Below are 21,795 nucleotides of genomic sequence, written 5' to 3' on the forward strand. Positions count from 1 at the left end.
ATGCATCAGGATGATCTTGATTGCAAATGACAGAAAAATCAGCTCAAACTGCTTTTGTTGCCATGCATAGCCAGTAAGATAGCCATGATTTGATTAGGGTTCAGACTCTTATTTCTATAGTTTATCTTCACCCATAATAATAAATGAAATATTTGTATGAAAGCTTAAGAATTAATGGGATTATGCTTGAAGTTCTGGGTTTAATCCCCAGCACACACAAACATGCACATGAGTGTGTGTGTGTGCACGCGCGCACGCACACACACACACACACACACACACACACGAAGAAAGAGAATTAACAAGATTTCATAGTTTGTTCTCTTCACCTCAAAGTCAAACTTTTTCATTTCTTACACCATAATCTCACTAGCCATTATTGCCAGATATGTCTGGTATCTTAGTTCCTCTGTTCTCTGTGTTATGGTTGTTGTTCTCAAATGGTCCACCCCAGCATCCTTCCCTGGGATCCCTATATTGGTCTGTTCTTAAATGAGTTACTGATTGGGAGATGGAATTGTTGTGATTGGTTTGACCTAGTCAAGATGCACCTGTAGAGCTCCCAGTCTACAAACTGGGAGAGCTGTATAGCAAAGAACAGGCAAATAGATTTTGTTGGTTCAGCCAAAATGTCAGCTATACTTTATGATGACCAGAATAAAATCAGACAATAACAAAAAGAAAACAAAGGAGGTCACTTTCAAGTGAAAAATATTTTTTTCAGTACAAGTCCCTGATGAAAAATACTCCAAAGTTAAGATGCATCCAAAAATTAAATATTTTGTTTTCATAGTGTCTGACCTGAAAGGAGAAATAAAAGCAAATTCTGGATAAATACTAGAAAATACTTTGACTGTACCATTCTAAATATGTGTTTTCAGGTGATTCCAAGCAACTCTTGAATGGCCCAAGTATGATACATCCATCTGGTCATAATGATGCAATGGTGTTAGAATCTGAATGTCAAGTTCCTGTGCAAAAGGTAAAAAGTAATATTATTTTTTTCTCATAAATCTTAGAGATTCAAAATTGAATAAGAATTGGAATAAGAGATTTTAAGCCCTAGTTTGAATGAGATTGAAACTTTAGATGTAATTTTTGCATATATAAATTTTAAAAACTAGATGTGAGCAACAACTGTTCTCCCATCCACTATCATCAGTCTTTTTTCTTTTTATTTATTTTCTTTATATGTATACACACACACGCACACGCATACACACAGAGTCTACTTTATTTTTTTATATGTGGTGCTGAGAATCAAACCCAGTGCCTCACACATGATAGGAAAGTGCTCTTCCACTGAGCTAGAACCCCAGTCCCTATCATCACTCTTTATGCTTAGGTTTAATTTCAAATTCTATGACTTTTTTTGTATTTGCTGCACACACATTTATGTATATATATATGTGTATACACTAGGGACTGAACCCTGGGCCTTGCACATGCTGAGCAGTGCTCTACTACTGAGTTACATCTCTAGCCCCTTGTGATAATATTAAACAAAGTCATAAAGCTATTTTTTAAAAATCTGTTGTGGGGGATTTTATAATGGAGTCATATGTGCACTTAATCTTCAAATTAATTCAGGTATCATTCAATAAATGTTCTGTATGTCTGGGATACATTAAATACATTAGATACTATTCTAGGCATTTGAGTTCAATTTTCAGAAAGTAATTATGCAGAGGATATTCTCATTCTCTATTTCTCTATCTCATCCCTTCCTCCCTTTATTTCTCTTCTTTCTCTTATCTTTACAAGTACTTAGGAGGAAAAATCATAGTCTTAATTTTTGAGATTATTGTTTGGGAACACTTATGAAATATAGCATTACTAGATTTGAGCATACTGATTTGGTCCTTGTGCTTGAATCATTGATTTCTTACATAATTCTCTACTAGTAAATATTATCATTAAAGACTATGTTTAATGTAGGTATTTTGTTACTAATAAGGATGAAATAGAACCCATTAAACACTACCTTTTTTGACAACCAATATTAATTTTGTTTTGTTGTTGTTTCTCTTAACAGTGTCATCCAACCTCCTTAGTTCAGAAAGGATAATGCTACAGAGTTTCTTAAATGTTTGTTTTCCTAAACACAATAATCTTTGTATTTCTAATTTAACAAAACTTTGTAATTTTGACTGGTCCAAAATAAAGTTTGAAAAGGAGATTTCCAAAACGGCAAGATCAAAAATAAGCAGTAGAAAATAAAGTTATGTTACACCATTGAAGTTTGTACTATCAGTGAAAGTGACGTGTATATTCTTTTTTATTCCCAATGCTTATCATATAGTAGGAACTAAAATATTTGGTTGAAAGATTTAGAAGAAATGTGATTGTGTAGCTTGTTCTCAACACATACACACACACACACACACACACACACACACACACACGCACGTGCGCACACACAAATGGTCAAACAATTTCAATATTGACATCATGTCCCACCCCCACTCCCTGCTTGTTCCCTTATCATAAGCAATATTAACATTAATTGAAGAGAGAGGCTATATAATTTTGTACTCCCAGAAATCTCTGAGAATTAATCTTCATGCATAAACTGCAGTCCAGATATGGTTCAAGCCCAAATAAGTGCTGAAATGAAAATGAATAATTTCAACAAACTCTTAACATCTCATCTTTCTTTTATTCAGAATCCTTAGCTTTGTCCTTCTCGTATTTACTTCTGCCTTAAGTGATAGAATCTCTTCTTGTCAAAACTTTTCCATATCTATTCTTTATTTTTGTTCAGTCAATAGATTTATTGTAGAGCTTCTTGCTGTCTCTATAACCTCTATCCATTATTCTTTTTTGTCATATTTTCCCACTACCTGTTTGCATCTTAAATTGCAGTTTCTCAACTACAGAATGTTGATATGTTAGACTGGGTAAATCTTTGTTAAGGGTAAACCTGTGTATTGTGGGATGTTTAATAGGAACCCAAACCAATGTCCTCTAATGTTGTGTTACTCTTTCACTCACTTCAGTGTGACAACCAAAAATGTTTATTAGGGGTTGGGGATGTGGCTCAAGCGGTAGCGCGTTCGCCTGGCATGTGTGCGGCCCGGGTTCGATCCTCAGCACCACATACAAACAAAGATGTTGTGTCCACCGAGAACTAAAAAAATAAATAAATAAATATTAAAATTTAAAAAAAAATGTTTATAGACATTAACAAATGTTTGCTTTGGTGAGATCCAGTGTTGGAATTTTTACATGGCATTTAGCCACGCCCCCATTCCTATAATTCACACTCCTCAGATGAACCATTGACTTAATTTTTTGAATTGGTTCATTTTACCCTATGTAAAAAATAGAATATACTCTGGCATAATTATTAAAACACAGAATATAATTTGCTCTATTCAGTCCCCAATATTTCCCCTTCCCCTCCCTTTCTCCCAACCCCTGTTCCCTTTCCTCTAGACTGTAGATCTTTCTGCTATTTACTTATAGTTTTTTTTTTAATTAGTGTCTTGTGGATATACATGAGGGTGAGATTCACTGTGATATATTCATATATGTACATAGGAAAGTCAGATCAGATTCATTCCACTGACTTTCCCTGTCCCACCCATCCTCCCTCCTTTAATTCCCCTTTGTTTACTCCTCTGATCTTATTCTTTTTTTTATTCCCCACCCATTATCCCCTTATATTGGATTAGTTTCCACATGTCAGAGAAAACATTTGACTTTTGACTTTTTTGTGGACTGGCTTATTTCTCTTAGCAAAATAGTCTCCAGTTCCATTCATTTACCAGCAAATGTCATAAAGTCATTCTTTAAGCTGAGTAATACTCCATTGTGTATATATATCACATTTTCTTTATCCATTCTGTTAAGGGGCACCTAGGTTGGGAACCAGTGACTTCTAAAAATAGCTTTGTCCCTCCAAATGCCTTGATAGGATGTGAAACCCCAGGGTCTTCTACTACTTCTTTGTGATTGAACATCTACCATCATGACTTCAGTTTATGGTATCTATGCAGATGATTCAAAATATACTTTTAAATCTGACCTCTTATAAGTTTTAATCATTTTTGACAACTTCTCAATTTCCTACAGTGAAGGAGTTGCTAAATTCTTTGGGTTTTACCTCTAAGGATAATTCATTTTCCCTTTTCACTACCAAAACCAAACCTTATTGCTTTAATATTTTTTCTTTACCATTGTTGGATAAACTCTTATAAAGGCCAACTAGACTTGTAATGTACAATATGGTTATTTTATCATTATTAATTGGTCCTGTATGTCTCACTTGAGATTCTCTGTGTTCTAATCCATTAAGCCTCAACATTCTTATTTTAGTTCTCTTGATCATGTTTTTCATCTGCATAAAAGCTTTAGTGATTTGCAACTTCTGCCTTTAAAGATTAAACAGATCTATGTTGTGATCCCAATTTAGCTTATCAATCTTAACAAAATGTGCTTTATAATTAATTTAAACTGAATTACTCATCTCTAGACACCTACTAATATCTTTGATTGTGTTCTTTGTTCCATAAGGAATGCTTTCCATCCTCATGTCTGCCTATCAGAATTCTTTTCTTTTCTTCACAATACCTGAAACACTTTTCCTATGTTTCAATCCCACATATAAGCTTTCTTGTTTTAGAGTCTGTTAAAATTTTATCACAATAAAATAACAATTTCAGTAATTTTAGAGCACTGAAGCAGAGACCAGGGTTTCATTCTCTTTGTTCCCTATTAAATATACTATCAGGTATTACCTGTCCTGTTTCAAATCCCTGTTGGAAAATGAGATTCTTCAGCTGAGTAAATATTAGTCACATGATCCCTGGAACTGGTATTAAACCAATTCCATTGGTAAGGACAAAAATAGATTGTCCTGTTGAGTAGCAAGAACTTCAAAAGCATAATTGAATGACCATTGATGAAAGTCCCTATATATGTGGTAATATTTGAAGAGAGATGTTCTAATTACTTTAGGACACAAATTTATCAGTCATAAATATTCTTTTGCCTTGTATGGAACATTAGTATAATGTTATACTAATATTTCATGAAAATGTATCGAAAGAGCAATCAATCATAATTATTAAGGAGATAATCATAAAGTCATCAGGATATTGCATAATCCTTTCTCTTTACCATTGTTATACAGATTAACTCTTAGAAAGGCCAGCTAGACTTGAAATGTCCAGTATGGTAGCCTCTAGTCCCAGGTGGCTACTAAGTCCTTGAAAAGTGGCTGTAGCAACTGAGGAACCAAGTTTTACTATTTATTTTTTACTTAATTTGAATTTAAAACTAATACAATTCAGTTATTGAAAAACATAAATACGTTTGGAGCAACTCAGCTATATGTAACTACTTTAAGTTATGAATTTACTTACAGCCTAATTGTTGCTAATCACTTTTGTATTTGAAATATGCTATGAGCATAAATAACAATTCTGAGGACTTAGTATGAAAAAAGAAATATCTTAAGTCTTTTATATTGATTACATATTGAAATAGTATATTTGTTAAGTAAAATATAACAATTAAAATTTAAGCTTAAAAGACTTTAAATGTGGCTACTAAAAATTTTTAATTACATATATATCTAATGGGCAGCATTGATCTCAACCATGGCATATATTAAGAATTAGTAACTACATCCATTAATTTTTGTCTTCTTACTCTAAAAGGAAAGACATGTCAGAAAGTTCTCAACGAATCCCATGCCATTCCAACCTTATGGCATAATCTTACTTCAACTCTTGTTAATCACTTGTGTATTTGTTTTTATTTCCCTATAGGATCACAAGTATCTTGATTACAGTGAAAAGTGTACTTATTTTTATGCTTCTTCCAAGTTATTATGTAGTTAATACATATGTCTCACATTAAGTTGAGATAGTTGGGGACTATGCCATTTGGTCTTCAATGAATTAAGTTTATATAATTTGTTATCCTGTTTTCATTTTCCTTCTGACTTTAGTGGCCCTTTTAGTAAAGGTGCATAAAGGCCTTTAGAATCTTAATTTCATCTAATAACTGTATCAAAAGATATTGTCTTCCAAAATTTGGTTGGCATCTATAGATAGACTGAATCAAATATTTATTTTAGGATATAAAGATTAAGAATGCTGATTCTTGGAAAAGTTTAGGCAAACCGGTGAAAACACCAGGTGTACTGAAATCCTCAGATGAGCTCTTCAATCAATTTAGAAAAGCAGCAATAGAAAAAGAAGTAAAAGCTCGAACACAAGAACTAATACGGAAACACCTGGAACAAAATACAAAGGAAACAAAAGTATCTCAAGAAAATCAGAGGTCTGTAATTTACTTGGTTAAAGGAGCCTTTGGGAGGTATAGAAATGTATTTTAAAGTATTTGTCAAGTGACTATGGTTCATCTATTTAGTAAAATACAGAATAAATTGTAATGGCAAAAATACATTTTTATTAATATTTTTTTCTAAGTGATAGTATCTGTTTTGAAGAAGACAGAAATAATCAAGTCATTAAGCTGGTAAAGATACAGATATTACCAAGTTATAACAACATTATTTTCCAGAAATGTCCTAAAGTTTTTCCGTCCTATAAGTAAAAGATAGTGTTTATCTTTTTTAAGGAACTTGAAACCTACTTTGAATTTTACTATTTCTTTAAGGGACCTTGGAAATGGATTGACTCTAGAATCTTTTTCAAATAAAATGCAAAACAAATGCAATGGAGAAGAGCAGAAAGAACATCAGCAGTCATTGGATGCTCAAGATAAATGCAAGCTGTGGCTTCTCAAAGACCGTAATTTAGCAAGGGAGAAAGAGCAAGAACGAAGGAGGAGAGAAGCAGTAAGTGAATTTTAGTTTGCTAAACCTAACAAATATTTAATAGAGCTTTGTCTTTTACATATTCAAAGATGCATTCAGGTTGGGTTTTTTGTTTTTTTAGTAACAGTGGAGTTACTTCTATAGTGGGAATCAGGTTCTACATTCAGCTTAAAATAAAAATGTTATAGTCAAAAGAAGCACGCATAATGTAGTGTTGCTCCTCAAGCTACTAAAACCCTGTGGTTCAAATCCTGAGTTCTGCTATTTACTAGACTTTTGAACTCTGGCAGTTCATTTAATCTATGACCAGTTTGCTCTATTATAAAAAGTAAATAATAATGCCTGTTATGAAGATGAAATGAAATAGCATGTATTAAGCACAAAAGTGATTGGCCATATATTATTAATCTTGAAAAATCTGCAAATCACTTATGAGTTGTAGCCAAAAGATATGCTATTTGTTTCAGATCAGTGTTTCCTTAATTAACTGCTAGATTAAGAACCTTTCATTTAGGAATCCTAATGTACCGAAGTATTTATAATTTAGCTTTCAAATATTTGGGAATTTTCTGACTAGTGATTTCTGCTAGTAGTTTCTAATGTAAATCAAGTGTACCGACTGGCAGGACACATCAATGAGGGCGCAAACTTAGGCGGGAAGGAATGAAGGGACAAGAGACATGAGGGATGACGGCAAGACAGGAGTTCTGATCAAGCTACAAACTTTTATTGTTCACACAGGGGTATTTATATGCTGGGGATGGGGAAGCTCTCTTATCAACAGTTGCTGGATGTGGGTAGTAAAACTGCCAGCTGCAGGATGTCTGATGATGTTGATAACCGCAGGATGTTTCAGGAAGATGGGTAGCTGCAGGATGTCTCCCAGGCAGGATGTCTCCCAGGGGGCTGTTTCTTGTAAATGTCAGGCTATTCTTTGAAGGAGACTTTCCTTCTAGCCCCTGACATTTCCCCCTTTCTTATATAAAATATTTGACCATACCTTATTGGCCATGTTTTTTAGGGGGTGATAGAGGCTCTGTTCCTCTAGGAGGCCTTAGAATATCTCTTGATCCGAGCGAGCGTCTTCACTAGGAGATTTCGTGGCCTTGGCATGTTTTTGGAGGAGACGGTTTTGAGGGGGAAGCATACCAACCACCATGCACCAGAGCGTGTCACTCAGAGGTCTTGGGTTTGGGGATCCGTGGATCCATCCTCCTGCAGTCCTTCCTGCACCCTCCGTTATTTTGGCCTAATGTCCTCACTCCATGGGTGCGTCCTCCCCCAAGCTGAGGGGTCCATGGAGGAGGGATAACTTAACCCTTATGGCAAGAGCAGAAGATGGTTGGTCAGAGCTATTACTTATACTTTTATATAAGAAAGAGAGATCTGTGGGGATGTAAACTTAAGAAATAAGCCTGTGAGAAGGGTGGAACATCCTTTTAAATGTTGGCAGCACGGTCTTCCATCTCCAGACTATGATAGTGGACCTGTATGGGCTGTTCAGCAGAAGTGCCTTAAGCAGGATCCTCACACAGATTGTTGGCTGCATCTGAAAAAGAGGAAAATTTGTCCTCAGGGGGAGGGTCTCCATCCCTGGGTTGAGGTAAGACATTAACCTGTTTAACCAGGCGTTCTGGTAACCATCTTGGGGCTGCTTGCTCTTGGTCCAAAACACAAGCTGAGCCTCGTCCCCAGATGAGGACAGGATCTGGGCCTTTCCATTTATTTGTAAGGGGATCGCGCCACATAACAGGTGGGCAAACAGAATTGGACGAGGGATGCCAGTGTCTGTCTGCGGCCGAATGGCCTTCACTGTCAAGGGTAAGAAAATTAAGGGCAAATAATGCATGGTTAAGGCGATCCCTGGGAGTGGTAAATACAAGGGTGGAAGCCTTAAGGCAGGTTAGACAAGTCTTTAAGGTAATGTGGGCACGTTCCACAATGCCTTGGCCCCGAGGGTTGTATGGAATTCCAGTAGTATGACAAATTTATAAGGTAGCACAAAACTGTTTAAACTTGGCTCTGGTATATGCAGGGCCATTATCTGTTTTAATATGTATTGGTTTACCCATTACGGAAAAGGCTGAAACAAGATGAGAAATGACATCTTTGGTAGCCTCTCCGGAATGTGGTGATGCAAAAATAAAGCCACTGAAGGTATCTATAGAAACATGTATATATTTGGTTTTTCCAAATTCAGGAAAATGAGTAACATCCATTTGCCAAACCTGATTGGGCAGGAATCCTCGGGGGTTAACTCCCAAGTGTTGAATGGGGAGGGAGACAGCACAAGCAGGACATGCTTTTACTATTTCTCGCGCCTGTTCCCTGGTAATTTTACAAAGTAATCGAAGGCTCTGGGAATTTAGATGGTGAAGATTGTGTAACTCTGTGGCCTTTTGAACGGAGCCAACAAAAATTGGAAAAATGGAACTAGTTACCGCATCAGCTTGGGCATTACCTTGGATAGCTGTGGCCAGTATTTTTGTTTCTCCAGTGAAATCATTATCAATAATGCCAGGGAAGACCTGAACACCTTGTAAGGTAGTAGAGGCTCTTCCAAGAATAAGGGCACACGTATGAGATGGAGGGGGACCCATAATTCCAGTGGGTATTATCTGGGTCCCTTGCATGGAGTCTAATATTGTATTGGTGGCGGCACAGAGGTCCAATCCTGCGCTGCCTGGGGTGGCTCATTGGAGGGTGGCAATTGTGGAGAAGGATTTTGAGGTAGGTTGGGAGTTTGGGAGGGAACAAACCTTATTGCCCCTGGGTTTGTCCTGGGGGGGGGGTTGGGGCCAGGGGGTGGCCCCGCAGGGAGTTTCCTGAGAAGCGGGAAGAAATAGGCTGTCCAAGGGCATTTGTCTTAGATCTACACTCATTGGCCCAGTGACGACCTTTACCACATCTAGGGCAAAGGGTGGCTGGGGGCGGTTTAGCCCCAGTTTGAGGAGAAGCTATCCCTAGGCTTTGTTTGCCTGTGGGACACTCACATGCAAAATGGCCAGGTTGTTTACAAGTAAAGCAAGTACCTGAGCCAGGATTGCGAAAGAAGGCCTTGGTAAAGGCGGCGCCTATGGCGAGACCCATGGCATGGGCTGCACCCACCCCGGCACAGAGTCTAATAAAGTCAGAAAGTTCCCCTTTATCCTTATGTGGTCGAAGAACATCCTGACATGCCGGGTTGGCATTTTCAAAGGCAAGATGTTTTACAAAGGTGCTTTCGCTTTTCTTGGTCCAAGCAGGCGTTCTGCGGCTAGGTTAAGCCGGGCAACAAAGTCGCTATAAGGCTCGTCAGGCCCTTGTCGAATTTTTGCCAGGGAAGTGGTAGCCGAGCCCTTTTGAGGGAGGCGTCTCCAAGCATGTAAGCCAGCTGTCTGAATGTGCGCCAAAAGTCCAGCAGGGAAACGCACCTGTTTAGGGTTAGAGTCAAAGGGCGCATTGCCCACTAGCTTAACGTAAGTCCAGGATTTAGAGGAGGCCTTAGTTAAATTTTTTTGAGCAGTTTCCCGACAGTGCTCTTTGAAATCTGCATTCCATAACAGGAAGTCTCCAGCACTGAGGGTAGATCGAGCTAAAAATTTCCAATCATTAGGAGTAAGCCATTGTGCGCTGTGGCTTTCTAATAAAGCCAATGTGTAAGGCACAGTGGGGCCATAGTGAGCACAAGCCTTTTTAAGTTTTTCAAGAAAACGCAGGCTTAATTTTTTGTAGACACTCTGGGTTCCTTCCTGCCTAGGGGTGAACTCCTCATCCTCTGAGTCCTGATCTTCCTCTTGCCCTTCCCCGCTTCCTCCTCTTGCTCCTCCTCTAAGTCTTTGTCCTCAGCCGGGGCGGGCTTATCTGTCTGACTGGGGGTGACTGGGAAGGCGAGAACAGGCACCGGCTTAGCCTTTGTATTAGACCGCCTTGGGCCAGCTTGGGTTGACTCCGTGCCTAAGGCTAATGAGCGAAGCTCAGAGTCAAGGGATCTTAATTCTTTTAAAAGTTGGATCTGTTCTCGTCTATGTTGGAGAGACTCTCACAAGGGAGCCAGGTTAGGCAAGGGAAGTGGAGAAAAAATATCTGAGGGGCAGTTGGCCCCTGAAGGGCCAGAGCACAAAAGGCAGGAGGGATATAGGAGGGAGGTGGATGTGTAAGTCCTATAGGCTGTGGCAGGGTCCTGAGAGGTGGCAGGTCTTCTGAATGGTAGCCAGCTGCTTCCTTCTCCAAGGTAGCCTCCTCCCCAGGGGTCAATGTGTCTCCAGGATTTAAAACTGGATAAAGGCGGTTGATAACCACTGGAGCCTTATTCATTAGGGTGGGATTTTGAGGGGGACCAGGAAGGTTCCCAGGGTCCTGGGGAGACTGAGAAGGATCTATGTCTATATTAACTGAAGGTCATGCCGAGGGGGGACGAGAGGGACGAGAGGTCTTTTGCATAGCCTCTTCCCCAATCCTGACAAGTTTTAAGGTACCATTGTCAAAGGGTGAACTTTTAAGAATCTCATTAATTAAGTTCCAATAAGAAAAGGTGGGAACAGGCACCTTTTCTGGGCCAAAGGATTCATAATAATCTTTTAAACAGTCTCCTACTCTAAGCCATCTTTTACCATCAATGGTCCCTTCAAGGGGAAACCACGGACACAATTCTCTTAACAGGTGTCCCCCCCTCCTGTCTTGAGGGCCTCCTTGAGGCCTAACAAAAACAAATCATGTGATGAGACTGCTTGCCCATGGTGGGTCACTCACTGTGCGTCGTCGTCCCCACTCTCCTCCTGGATCTGTCTCTCGGTCCTGTCGGCCGAGGCGATTGCGAGCTCCGCTTGGCCAAGTCTCCCAGGAGGACGGCATTCCCCCTCAGTCAAAGGCTCGAGCACACAACGTTGGGCGCCAAATGTCCTGACCGGCAGGACACATCAACGAGGGCGCAAACCTAGGCGGGAAGGAATGAAGGGACAAGAGACATGAGGGATGACAGCAAGACAGGAGTTCTGATCAAGCTGCAAACTTATTGTTCACACAGGGGTATTTATATGCTGGGGATGGGGAAGCAGTTGCTGGATGTGGGTGGTAAAACTGCCAGCTTCAGGATGTCTGATGATGCTGATAACCGCAGGATGTTTCAGGAAGATGGGTAGCTGCAGGATGTCTCCCAGGCAGGATGTCTCCCAGGGGGCTGTCAGGCTATTCTTTGAAGGAGACTTTCCTTCTAGCCCCTGACAATCAAGAACATATAGTGTCTGAATTTGAATTCTTTGTTTAGACAAATATTTTGTGGTCTACTCTGGTAGATACTCTGTGTACAATTGAGAAAAATGGGTATTCTGCTGCTGTTGGGTAGAGTGTTGATCAGGTCAAATTGGTTAATAGTATTATTCAAGCCTACTATATACTTGCTGGTTTTCTGCTGCTTGTTCTATCAATTATTGAGGAAAAAAAGCATTGATATCCTCAATTACATACTTGTAGATTTATTTTCCTAATCCTCCTAATTATGTCCTTTTGTTTCACATATTTTGAATCTATTATCAGTTATCTAAACATTTAGGATTCTTATATTCTCACGTCCTCTGTTATGTTCCTCTTTTCATAATGAAGTAATCTTTATTTCTGGTAATATTATTTACTCTGACATTTAATATAAGCACTTAACCTTTCTATGATTAGTGTTAGCATGGTAAAATTTTTTCTATCCTTGCCAGGCACAGTGGCTCATACCTATAATCCCAGTAGCTTGGGAGGCTGACACAGGAGGATCATGAGTTCAAAGCCAGCCTCAGCAATTTAGTGAGGCTCTAAGTAACTCAGTGAGATCCTGTCTCTAAATAAAATACAAAAAAGGGCTGGGGATATGGCTCAGTGGTTAAGGGCCCGTGGATTTAATCCCCAGTCAAAAAATATATATATATTTATCCTTGCACTTTTAGCCAATGGATTGGTTTTGTTGTTATTATTTTGTTTTCATTGTTTTGGGGTGTTTTGTTTTTATTTGGGGAGGCTTGGTACTGGGGATTGAACCCAGGGGTACTTTACTACTGTGGCTACGTCCCTAACCCTTTTTAGTCTTTATTTTGAGACAGGGTCTTACCACGTTGCCCAGGCTTGCCTCAAAATTGCAATATTTCCACCTCAGCCTCCCAGGTAGCTGGGATTCTAGGCATGCACTAGTGCACCTGGCTCTTTTATTATTCTTGACAACCTAAATCCTTAATTTTTCAGCTAGTTGACTGATGCTTGTTGGGAAAAGTTTTTATATTTTGACATTTAAAATAACCCTTAAAAGCTAACCTCATGCTACTTTCTTGAACCAAGCTTTTGGTCTTAAATTTGAATAGTAAAAGTGTGTGTCCCACGGAGAAAGGAATATACATCCTATGGTGTCAGTTATAGAACATTAGTTAGTATTTAAGTTATGGAATCTAAGGTTAACTGGTATACAGAATAACTGTTTCTCTACCAATAAGTTGAGATTCCTGATGTACAGATTTTAGTCAAAGTGGAAGAGGACCTAAAATATATTTACAACTTTTAAATAAAAACAGGTTTCATTACATATTCTTCAAATTTTACAGTACATCTGTATTATAGTAGCATCACATGATAGTTAGACTAGGAGTACATATCTAACTCTCATTTTGCAGGCCTAAGCACCTTAAGGAATTATCTAGGCTAGATGTCTACTTCAGCATCTTAGGAGCTGGACATTAGTAAAGTTGCCTGGTTGAGGATTTAAGAAGTATATTTTTGTTTCTAAGAAAAATTATAAGAATTTTTTATAGTTTATTGAGTTAGATATACCCTTTATTACCCTTTTGATAGGTAGTAATTCTTAATTTTGTTTTGCATCACCAGTGTTCAAGTTCATATCCAGAAAGCCAACCAACTGGTTGCAAATTTCTGTTTTTACTTATTATTCTCATCTGTTGCTGTTCATTGGAAGGAAATGGTGTTAAAATTTTAACATTTGATGTCTTATCAGATGGCAAGACATATCTCACCTTTATAACAAGAGCATTTAGAAAAAAAGCTTAGTTAACAGTTTCCTTGATTAGCTTTTTCTCTACTTCAGCTTATTTTTAAAAGCATTTTAGCATTTAATAATGCATTTTTCTGATTGTTATACATGCAGTTTGATTTGATCTTCACAAATATGTCTATATAGAATAGATTCGGTCAAATAATTTGCCTTAGGTTGCACAGTAAGTGGCAGAATCAAGGAAAGCCCATAGCTTTAATTTCTTGTGTTGTAATTATCTCACAGAGAAAATTGGTTCATTTAGAGAATAATTTTATGTGTCCAGCACTAGTTGGTTACAGAAATAAATAAAACAATGTTTTGTTTTTGTTTTTGTTTTTATTTTGTGGTGGCACTGGGGATTGAAGTCAAGTCCTCAAATTATGCTATACAAACTCTATAGCTATGCAAAAGCTACATCCTCATTCTTTTGCCTTGTATTGTTTGAAACAATACAAGGCAAAAGAATGGGGATGTTAAATTTACCAGGCTGACTTAGAACTTTGGACCTTCCTACCTCAGTTCCCCAAGTAACTGGGATCACAGGCATGCGCCACTGTGCCCGGCTCTCAGTTCACATTCAGTATTGACTCTGTCAATATTGAGAGATTTATGTCTTACTTGGAGAAAGAAGTCAAACTAATTCTTCATGTCCATACAGGTTTAATTTTGTTTACCACATGAACAATATATTAAGGAAACCAAGTAGTATTTTTAGAGAAATAAAAATTATATACAAATTCATTATGTTAAATAAGTTGTTTGCATTTGTATGATCTGTTCCCAAATGTTGCATAATCATTTTTATATAACTATAATAAAGGCATTCATTTTAAAAGTAATTAAAATGTTCTCTTTTTTACAGATGGCGGGTACCATTGACATGACTCTTCAAAGCGACATTATGACAATGTTTGAAAACAACTTTGATTAAAATGCAGTTTTTAGATTAACCATCAACTTTAAATGGATAATATAAAAGATTAAAGTGCATATGGTAAAATGATTGCTTTCAGACACCTAAATATCAATCTTATATTGTATTTTGATCGCTTTAAAATGATTAAACAGTTTTCACTTACATTTAAATAGCTATATGTTCATTTTTTAATGGCATCATTTATAGGAAATTTTATTCTTTAGATCCCTAAAATTGAATAGATTCCCAGATGTTGTTCTTTCTCCAAATAATTGTCATCTATACATTATAGGCCCTATTCTAAGCAATGAAAATCGAAAAGAGATAATCCCTGATTGTTTTTTTTAATGAGGAATATGTAAAAGTGTATCAAAAACATAGTTTCTGTTGAGATTTTTAATTTTAAATAAATATTTGCCTGCTTTTAAAATATTTAGAGCTTCTATGCCAGGCATGGTGGTGCACACCTGTAATCCCAGCTGTTTGGGAGGCCGAGGCTGGAGGATCGTGAGTTCAAGGCTAGTCTTGGCAACATAGCAAGACTGTCTCAAAATTAAAAGACAAAATTTAAAGGTCTAGGAGTGTAGTTCACTGATAGAATGCCTTTGGGTTTTATCCCTAGTAGCCATCCCTCCAAAAAGAAATACTTAGAGCTTCTAATAAATAATACTTGCTTGAGTATCAGGTTTTATAAGGTTTTCTGCTGATTCTGTATTCAAAATTTATACTGAATTTAATTTAAATAAATATTACCTATGGCTTGAAAGATGTTGAATTTGGCCAAATATCAGTAAATATTATGTATGCAAGTTTCTGTAGGAATTTATCAGATATTTATTGATATGTATAAGTGATAGCAATGAATGTTTAATTTTACTTAACTATAGAAAGTATTATTTAACTATTCTGTAAAATATTTTTGTTTTGTCATTTTCAAGTTGTATAAATCATGTGTATTAGCTTCATGTATTTTAAATGTTTGGACTCTTGAAGTGTAATACAATTCAGGCACTATTTGATACCATCTAAAGTAAAAATTCGAAGTGTGTATGTATTTTATAAAGAATAAGAAAGTTTTCTTGACCTTATTTATTTTATAATATGACAAATCTTTAAAATATCTTTAGATCATCAATCACTTTAAAAACATGATTAGTGGCTAAAATAGTGTTGTTACAACCAGAATTGAAGTGATAACTATTCCTATTGAAACATATCTATTTTTAACCAAGAAATTAGTGTGTATATACTAAACAGTATGTATTATATTATTTTCCTAAAATGTTATATATAACATAAAGATTACATACAGAGAGCCAAATGGACACTTAACTTCAAATTTAAGGCAAGTTTTCATAGGTTGGTTGAAATCAGCTTAGTGGAGAAGAGTATTGGTTGATAACTGATTCTTCCAATGTTATACACTATTTTTGTACTAGATTGTTTTCTCTTCTTACATGTAACTGTCTTCAACTACAGTCTGGTTTTGTGAGAACTTCTTTTCTGGTAACATCTATCACTGCTCTTCAGCTCCTAAAACTTCTTTGTTGTTTCTGGGATTCATAAAAAGTAAATATTTCTTTCCTCTTTTTGTTCTGAGTTGTTAAAAAAAAAATGTGTTTCCTCGACCAGCTGTATCAGCTTTATCTGGGAAGTTTTTAGAAATGCAAATTCTCAGACTTCATAATTACCAAATCAGAAATTCTGGTTGTGAGGTCCAGCAATCTGTAGTTGAACAAGCCCTCCACTTGCTTTTCATACACACTAACATTTCAGATCCTTTGCTCTAATCCCTGCAGCTCTCATTTTGTGCTTATTTTTTTAGTGACTCTTCTTGACCTTTGCAATGCCACTTGCAAACCATTCTCTCCTTCCTTTCTCCCTAAAAGCTCCCAGCTTCAAATTTTTCATCTCATCAGACTAATCTTAATGAACAAAAACAGGTTCAGCACCCCTTTCCTTTGCTATAACCAATTACTAAAAGCCTTCCATAAAGTTAATTTCAACACGTTTTCTTACTGCCTCCTCCTATTCTTGTCTATTCCTTTGTATAAGCCCTTGACACCAACAGTCTTTAAGACCTCACCAAGACCTACAATCCCATTAATCTTTTTCACAGAGTTTCTCAGGCTGGAGGTGTAGTTCAGTGGTGGAGCATATGTGTTCAGCATATGCAAGACCCTGAGTTCAATTCCCAGCATAAAACAAAACACAGTACTTCTCCCTTTCATACTCTGACTTCTCTGCTTGTCCTAAGTTTATAATACATTATTATAATCATTCCCTTGCATACCCTCTCAACTCCATTGCTTCTTCCTTTGTTGTATTCACTTGGCAAAACTCAAATCCTTATGAAATCTGACCACCTGCTCTGCATCCGTGAAACTAAATATGTTTAGAAAAAAACATGCAACCACAATAACCATTCTCACTTTAAAATTCTGAGCACATCTCAAATGAGCCTTAGTGTTGGCTGGAAATTAAGTTTCCATGCGTTGTTCACTCTCCCTAGGCAGTCAGCTACTTCATGTCTCCATTCCACTTCAGACGTCTATTCAATATCACCTCACCCACCATCAGTCTCTGCTACCTATTTCTTGCTGCTTTTTCACAGAGGTGACAGAAATAATCCTAAGATCTTTGACAGGCTTCCAATACCACTACAACAATCATCACTGTGATATATTCTTCTCTCCCTTCCTTTACAAAAAATGAATTTTCCCTTGTTCTCATCTCATTTGTCCCTGTTAGGGCATCTTTTAACAATTCTTTCTTAACTTCCCAGGATCATTGCTCCAGTAATTATGGTTTTTATTGTCAATGTTCCCTCCTGTAGATGGTTTTCAGTATACAAATTGTAGTTTTTCTGAAAGATCAATTATAGAACTTGTTATTTTCTTCTTTTATGTTGGCTTCTCACATTGGCCCATCCTTTGTTTTTCTTTATAATAACTCTTTAAATTATTTTAAAAACTCTTTTTAAAGTGCACAATTCAGTTGTTTTTAATATAGTTATTATTGGACAATTTCTGTTTCTTTATACTTCTCTATATATTCTTTGTATATATTTTGTCATACAAATATTCTTATACATTACTTGTTTATTAATTTGAATATAATTATGTAGAAGTAAACAGTCAAAAACAATTTGCCAACTCAAAAATCATGTTACAACTCTTTTATACTTGAATATTATATCCAAGTATGAATTTTATAATATTTTTAATTACAAAGCTTTTAGATGTGACTTAAATAAAAATGTTCAGAAATAATAAGAAAAATTTCTATCCTCTACTCCAATTCTAGGAAAACATATATATATATGTATTATTTATACTGATCCAAATGTGGACATGTGGAGAGGAGGTTATAAGGGAATTATTTTTACAAAAATATGGCTATCCATACATTTTACTTAATACATCATGAGCAGCTATCTAGGTCTAGATCATTAGATGGACTACATTCATTGTTTTTTAAAGGTTGTTTATCCTTCACTAGTATAGCTCTATCATATTTATATAAAAAGTTTCCTCGGTCCAATTGCTTATTACCTTTTTCTACCACTAACAATGCTGAAGTAAATATTCTGTTTATATAGTATTACATAATTGTCCTTGTATTTCTAAATGGGTAAAGCTTCTGAAACAGGATTCCTGAGTGAGAAGGTATAGTCAAAGAAAGTAGTTTTAACTTTAATAGATGCTGTCAGATAACTGTTTCAAAATATGTCAGAGTATTCTAGTATTATTACAAGTTTGAAAATACTTTCCCGTTATTCTCACCACCATTGGAGGTTATTGCACTCATTTTTTTTGTTAATAAGATTGAAAAGAATATATTTTTTTTCTTTCAATTTTATTTCCCAGACTACAAGTGGAATTAATTGTCTTATACTTGTCTGCCATGTGAGTTGCCTGTTCATTCTTCTTGGCCTCTTTTTCTAATCCTTCTGTGCTCTATTTTGTTTGCTTTTGGTTTTTTTAGATGTTAGCCTTTTGTTTTGGATTTTTTTTTTTATAATCTATTGAAGGTCTCTTGAGGCTCTTTTTTCCCATTAAAATTATATATTTTATGTAGTCATATCTGACTTTTCCTTTATGATATCTGGATATTAAATTCCCACATCAAGTTTTTTTTTTCTTCGCACCTAAATCCAGATATTTTTATAGTAGAATTCCAGAGTATTATCTGTGTTATGAGATAGGGAACAAATACTTTCTTCCCTTCCAAATGAATTGTCAGTTATGCCACCACAGTTTACTTACTGAACCTTTGAATTGCCTGTTATTGTATAAAAATTTATCATTATCTAATTTGTAAAAGTTGAATGAACTTAAGCACTGTTAGGATTTTAATCAAAATTAGATTAGAATGAAGTTTAGAGAACTGCCAATTTTCTTTCTTTCCACGGACCCTATTTTGGGGGGAGGAGGGGGTGCTGAGGATTAAATTCAGGGGCTCTCAACCACTGGGCAACATCCCCAGTCCTGTTCTGCATTTTATTTAGAAACAAGGTCTCACTGAGTTGCTTAGCACTTCACTTTTGCTGAGGCTAGCCTTGAACTCGCAATCCTCTTGCCTCAGCCTCCCAAGCCGCTGGAATTACAGGCATGTACCACCACCACAGGCTCATGGGACCTATTTTTGAGTGCAGAGGCAGTAAAATTCTCTCTGGTATTCTACACCACAGTTGGGAGCAGAGCAGTAAGCAAGTGGATTGGGGAACTTTGTTCAAAGTCCGATGTTAAAGGCCATGCTAAACATGCTAATTGTGCCACTGGCCAATGGTGAGGTGGGAAGTCGAAGGTCTTCAAGAGGCTAAAGTTCCCAGGCTGGCTAGAGAAAGAAGTCAAATCACCACAAGTTAAGATTAGGAAATTAACTCATGATCAAAGATGAACAAAGAAAATAACAACCTTACAGTGACTGAAAGCAGAAATTATAGATAACCTCTCACCAAATTCTCCGTGGGGACTTCAGAAGAACATCTATTTGTAAAATGTTTAAAGAATTGGGTGGGGAGAGGTTATATACAGATTTAGAAAAAAATGAAACTTCTAGAAAATAAAGTGTTGAAATAGACAACTTTTTAAAAAACCTCAATGGATGAGTTAAAACAGTTGCAACACAGGTGAAGACAAAATAAATGATCTGGGGCTTAGGATGTAGCTCAGTGGTGGTAGAGGACTTGCCCAGCATGTGCACAGTGAGCTGGAAAATACATTCAAATACAATACCAGGTACAGCACAAGGACTCAAGGAGGAGAAAACTAATATATATATGAAATTAAGATATTAGGGCTGGCAAACAGTTGCCTACAGGTCAAATCCAACTTCTTGGTTTTGTAAGTTTTATTGGACCACAGTGACATCCATTTTTTTATATCATGTCTACAACTGCTTTTGTAGAATGTAATTCAATAGAGGAAGGATGGTCTTTTCCACCAATGGCACTGGATATCCATAGGCAAAACAACAAAAACCCCTCAACCTGAACCTCCCCTTATACAAAAATTACCTCAAAATTGATCATGAACATGAATTTACATGTAAAATGTAAAACTTAGAGAAAAATCTTTAGGCTCCGTGGCTAGGCAAAGATCCTTTAATATTTGACATCAAAGACATGATTTATACATGGAAAATTGACCTTATAAAAATTAAAACTTTTACTCTGAAAAGAGTGAAATATTTGCAAATCACATCATGTATGAAAAAAGTTTTGTAACAATAATATACAGAACTCTCAAACACACACAAATAAAACCCCAAAAGATTGGCAGATACTTTGTAAAAGTAGAATATATCTGAGTGACACAAGTATATAGCAGCTGCCCAATATTAGTCATTAAGTAAACGCAAATCAAAATATCAATGCAATACCCACTTCATACCTCTGGAATACAATAGTAGATGCCCTAACTCATTAATTCTTTCACATTGTCGATGTGATTTCAAAATTGTGTAGCTACCTTTTATTGTTTTCTTTTGGTACTAGGAAAAGAAACCAGGGTTTCTCCCATATCAGGCATGGGCTCTACCACTGTGCAGCCAATCCTGTGCAGCCACTTTGGAAACCAATCTGATGGTTTCTCATAAAGGTAAATGTACACTTATTACCTGACCCAGCAATCCTACTTCTAAGTATTTATCCAAACGAAGTAAAAACATATGTTGTTCACACACGTACACACACGAACTTTATATGACTATTTAGAGTGGGTTTATTTATAGCATCCCCAAACTGGCAGAGAGAGAGAGAGAGAGAAGGAAGAAGAAGAAAGAAGAAAAAATAGAAATGAAAGAAATGTTCTTTAATTGGGAAATTGGGTAACAAATGATTATGGTATACCTATGAAATAGTAATCAGCAAGAAAAGCTATATGCAACAGCGTGTGTGGATCTCAATTACATTAAGTGAAAGAAGCCAGAAGCAAAGGTTACATACGATTCCTTTTATACAATTCTGTGGCAAAAGAAACAAAGATGGAGGTGGGGAGGACTTGTAGGGACAGAAAACAGACGGTCGCCAGGGGCTAAGCTTGATTTAAAGTGCCTATTTGCTTTCTAGTTGGGCTGGAAACAACTTTTAACCTAGTTGGAGAATATTGACATTTTCAGAAGATTGTCGGGAATGTCTGTAAGGTAGTACAAAAGTCATTTGCTACCCCCTTCCTCCCTGCACCCCACTAGTCTGATCCAGAAGACCTGATAAAATTCCAAGAGTTAGCGGGGCAAGGGAGGATTTGAACACCCATCAAAACAAGAGTGGCACTTCCGCAGCACCCAGAAGAACGGTTGGAACCTCTCGCCTTGAGGTTGCCCACAATTTCAGCAACTGTTAAATAGGAAGAGGGGGGTGGGCTCCGCCCTTGCCTGGTTCCTGGCTAGCCGGGGGTCTCCCCCTCTGTGCTCCCGGCTGGGCGCGGGGCCCCGAGCGCGCCGCGTGTGTGCGGGAGCCCGCGGCTGACAAGGAACGCGAGCCGGCTGTGACACAGCCCGGGGGAGGCGCGCGCGGAGCTGGCGACTGAGGGCCGGCCTGACACGCCGTGGCGCTTGCTCTCCGGCTCCCAAGGAAGGACA

General features: G+C 37.2%; 1 protein-coding gene across 1 annotated transcript in view; it reads left to right on the forward strand.

The window, feature by feature from the left end:
• Positions 1 to 14,724, forward strand: part of Brdt (bromodomain testis associated) — a 59,024-nt gene extending 44,300 nt beyond the window's left edge. The window contains exons 14-17 of the mRNA XM_026403120.2: positions 882 to 982; positions 6,089 to 6,294; positions 6,634 to 6,814; positions 14,656 to 14,724. Of these exons, the coding sequence (XP_026258905.2) occupies positions 882 to 982; positions 6,089 to 6,294; positions 6,634 to 6,814; positions 14,656 to 14,724 (557 nt within the window). The remainder of the gene's footprint in view (positions 1 to 881; positions 983 to 6,088; positions 6,295 to 6,633; positions 6,815 to 14,655) is intronic.
• Positions 14,725 to 21,795: the final 7,071 nt, after the last annotated feature.

Source organism: Urocitellus parryii, chromosome 11, assembly GCF_045843805.1.
Source record: "Urocitellus parryii isolate mUroPar1 chromosome 11, mUroPar1.hap1, whole genome shotgun sequence".
In the NCBI taxonomy this organism is placed as follows: Eukaryota; Metazoa; Chordata; class Mammalia; order Rodentia; family Sciuridae; genus Urocitellus; species Urocitellus parryii.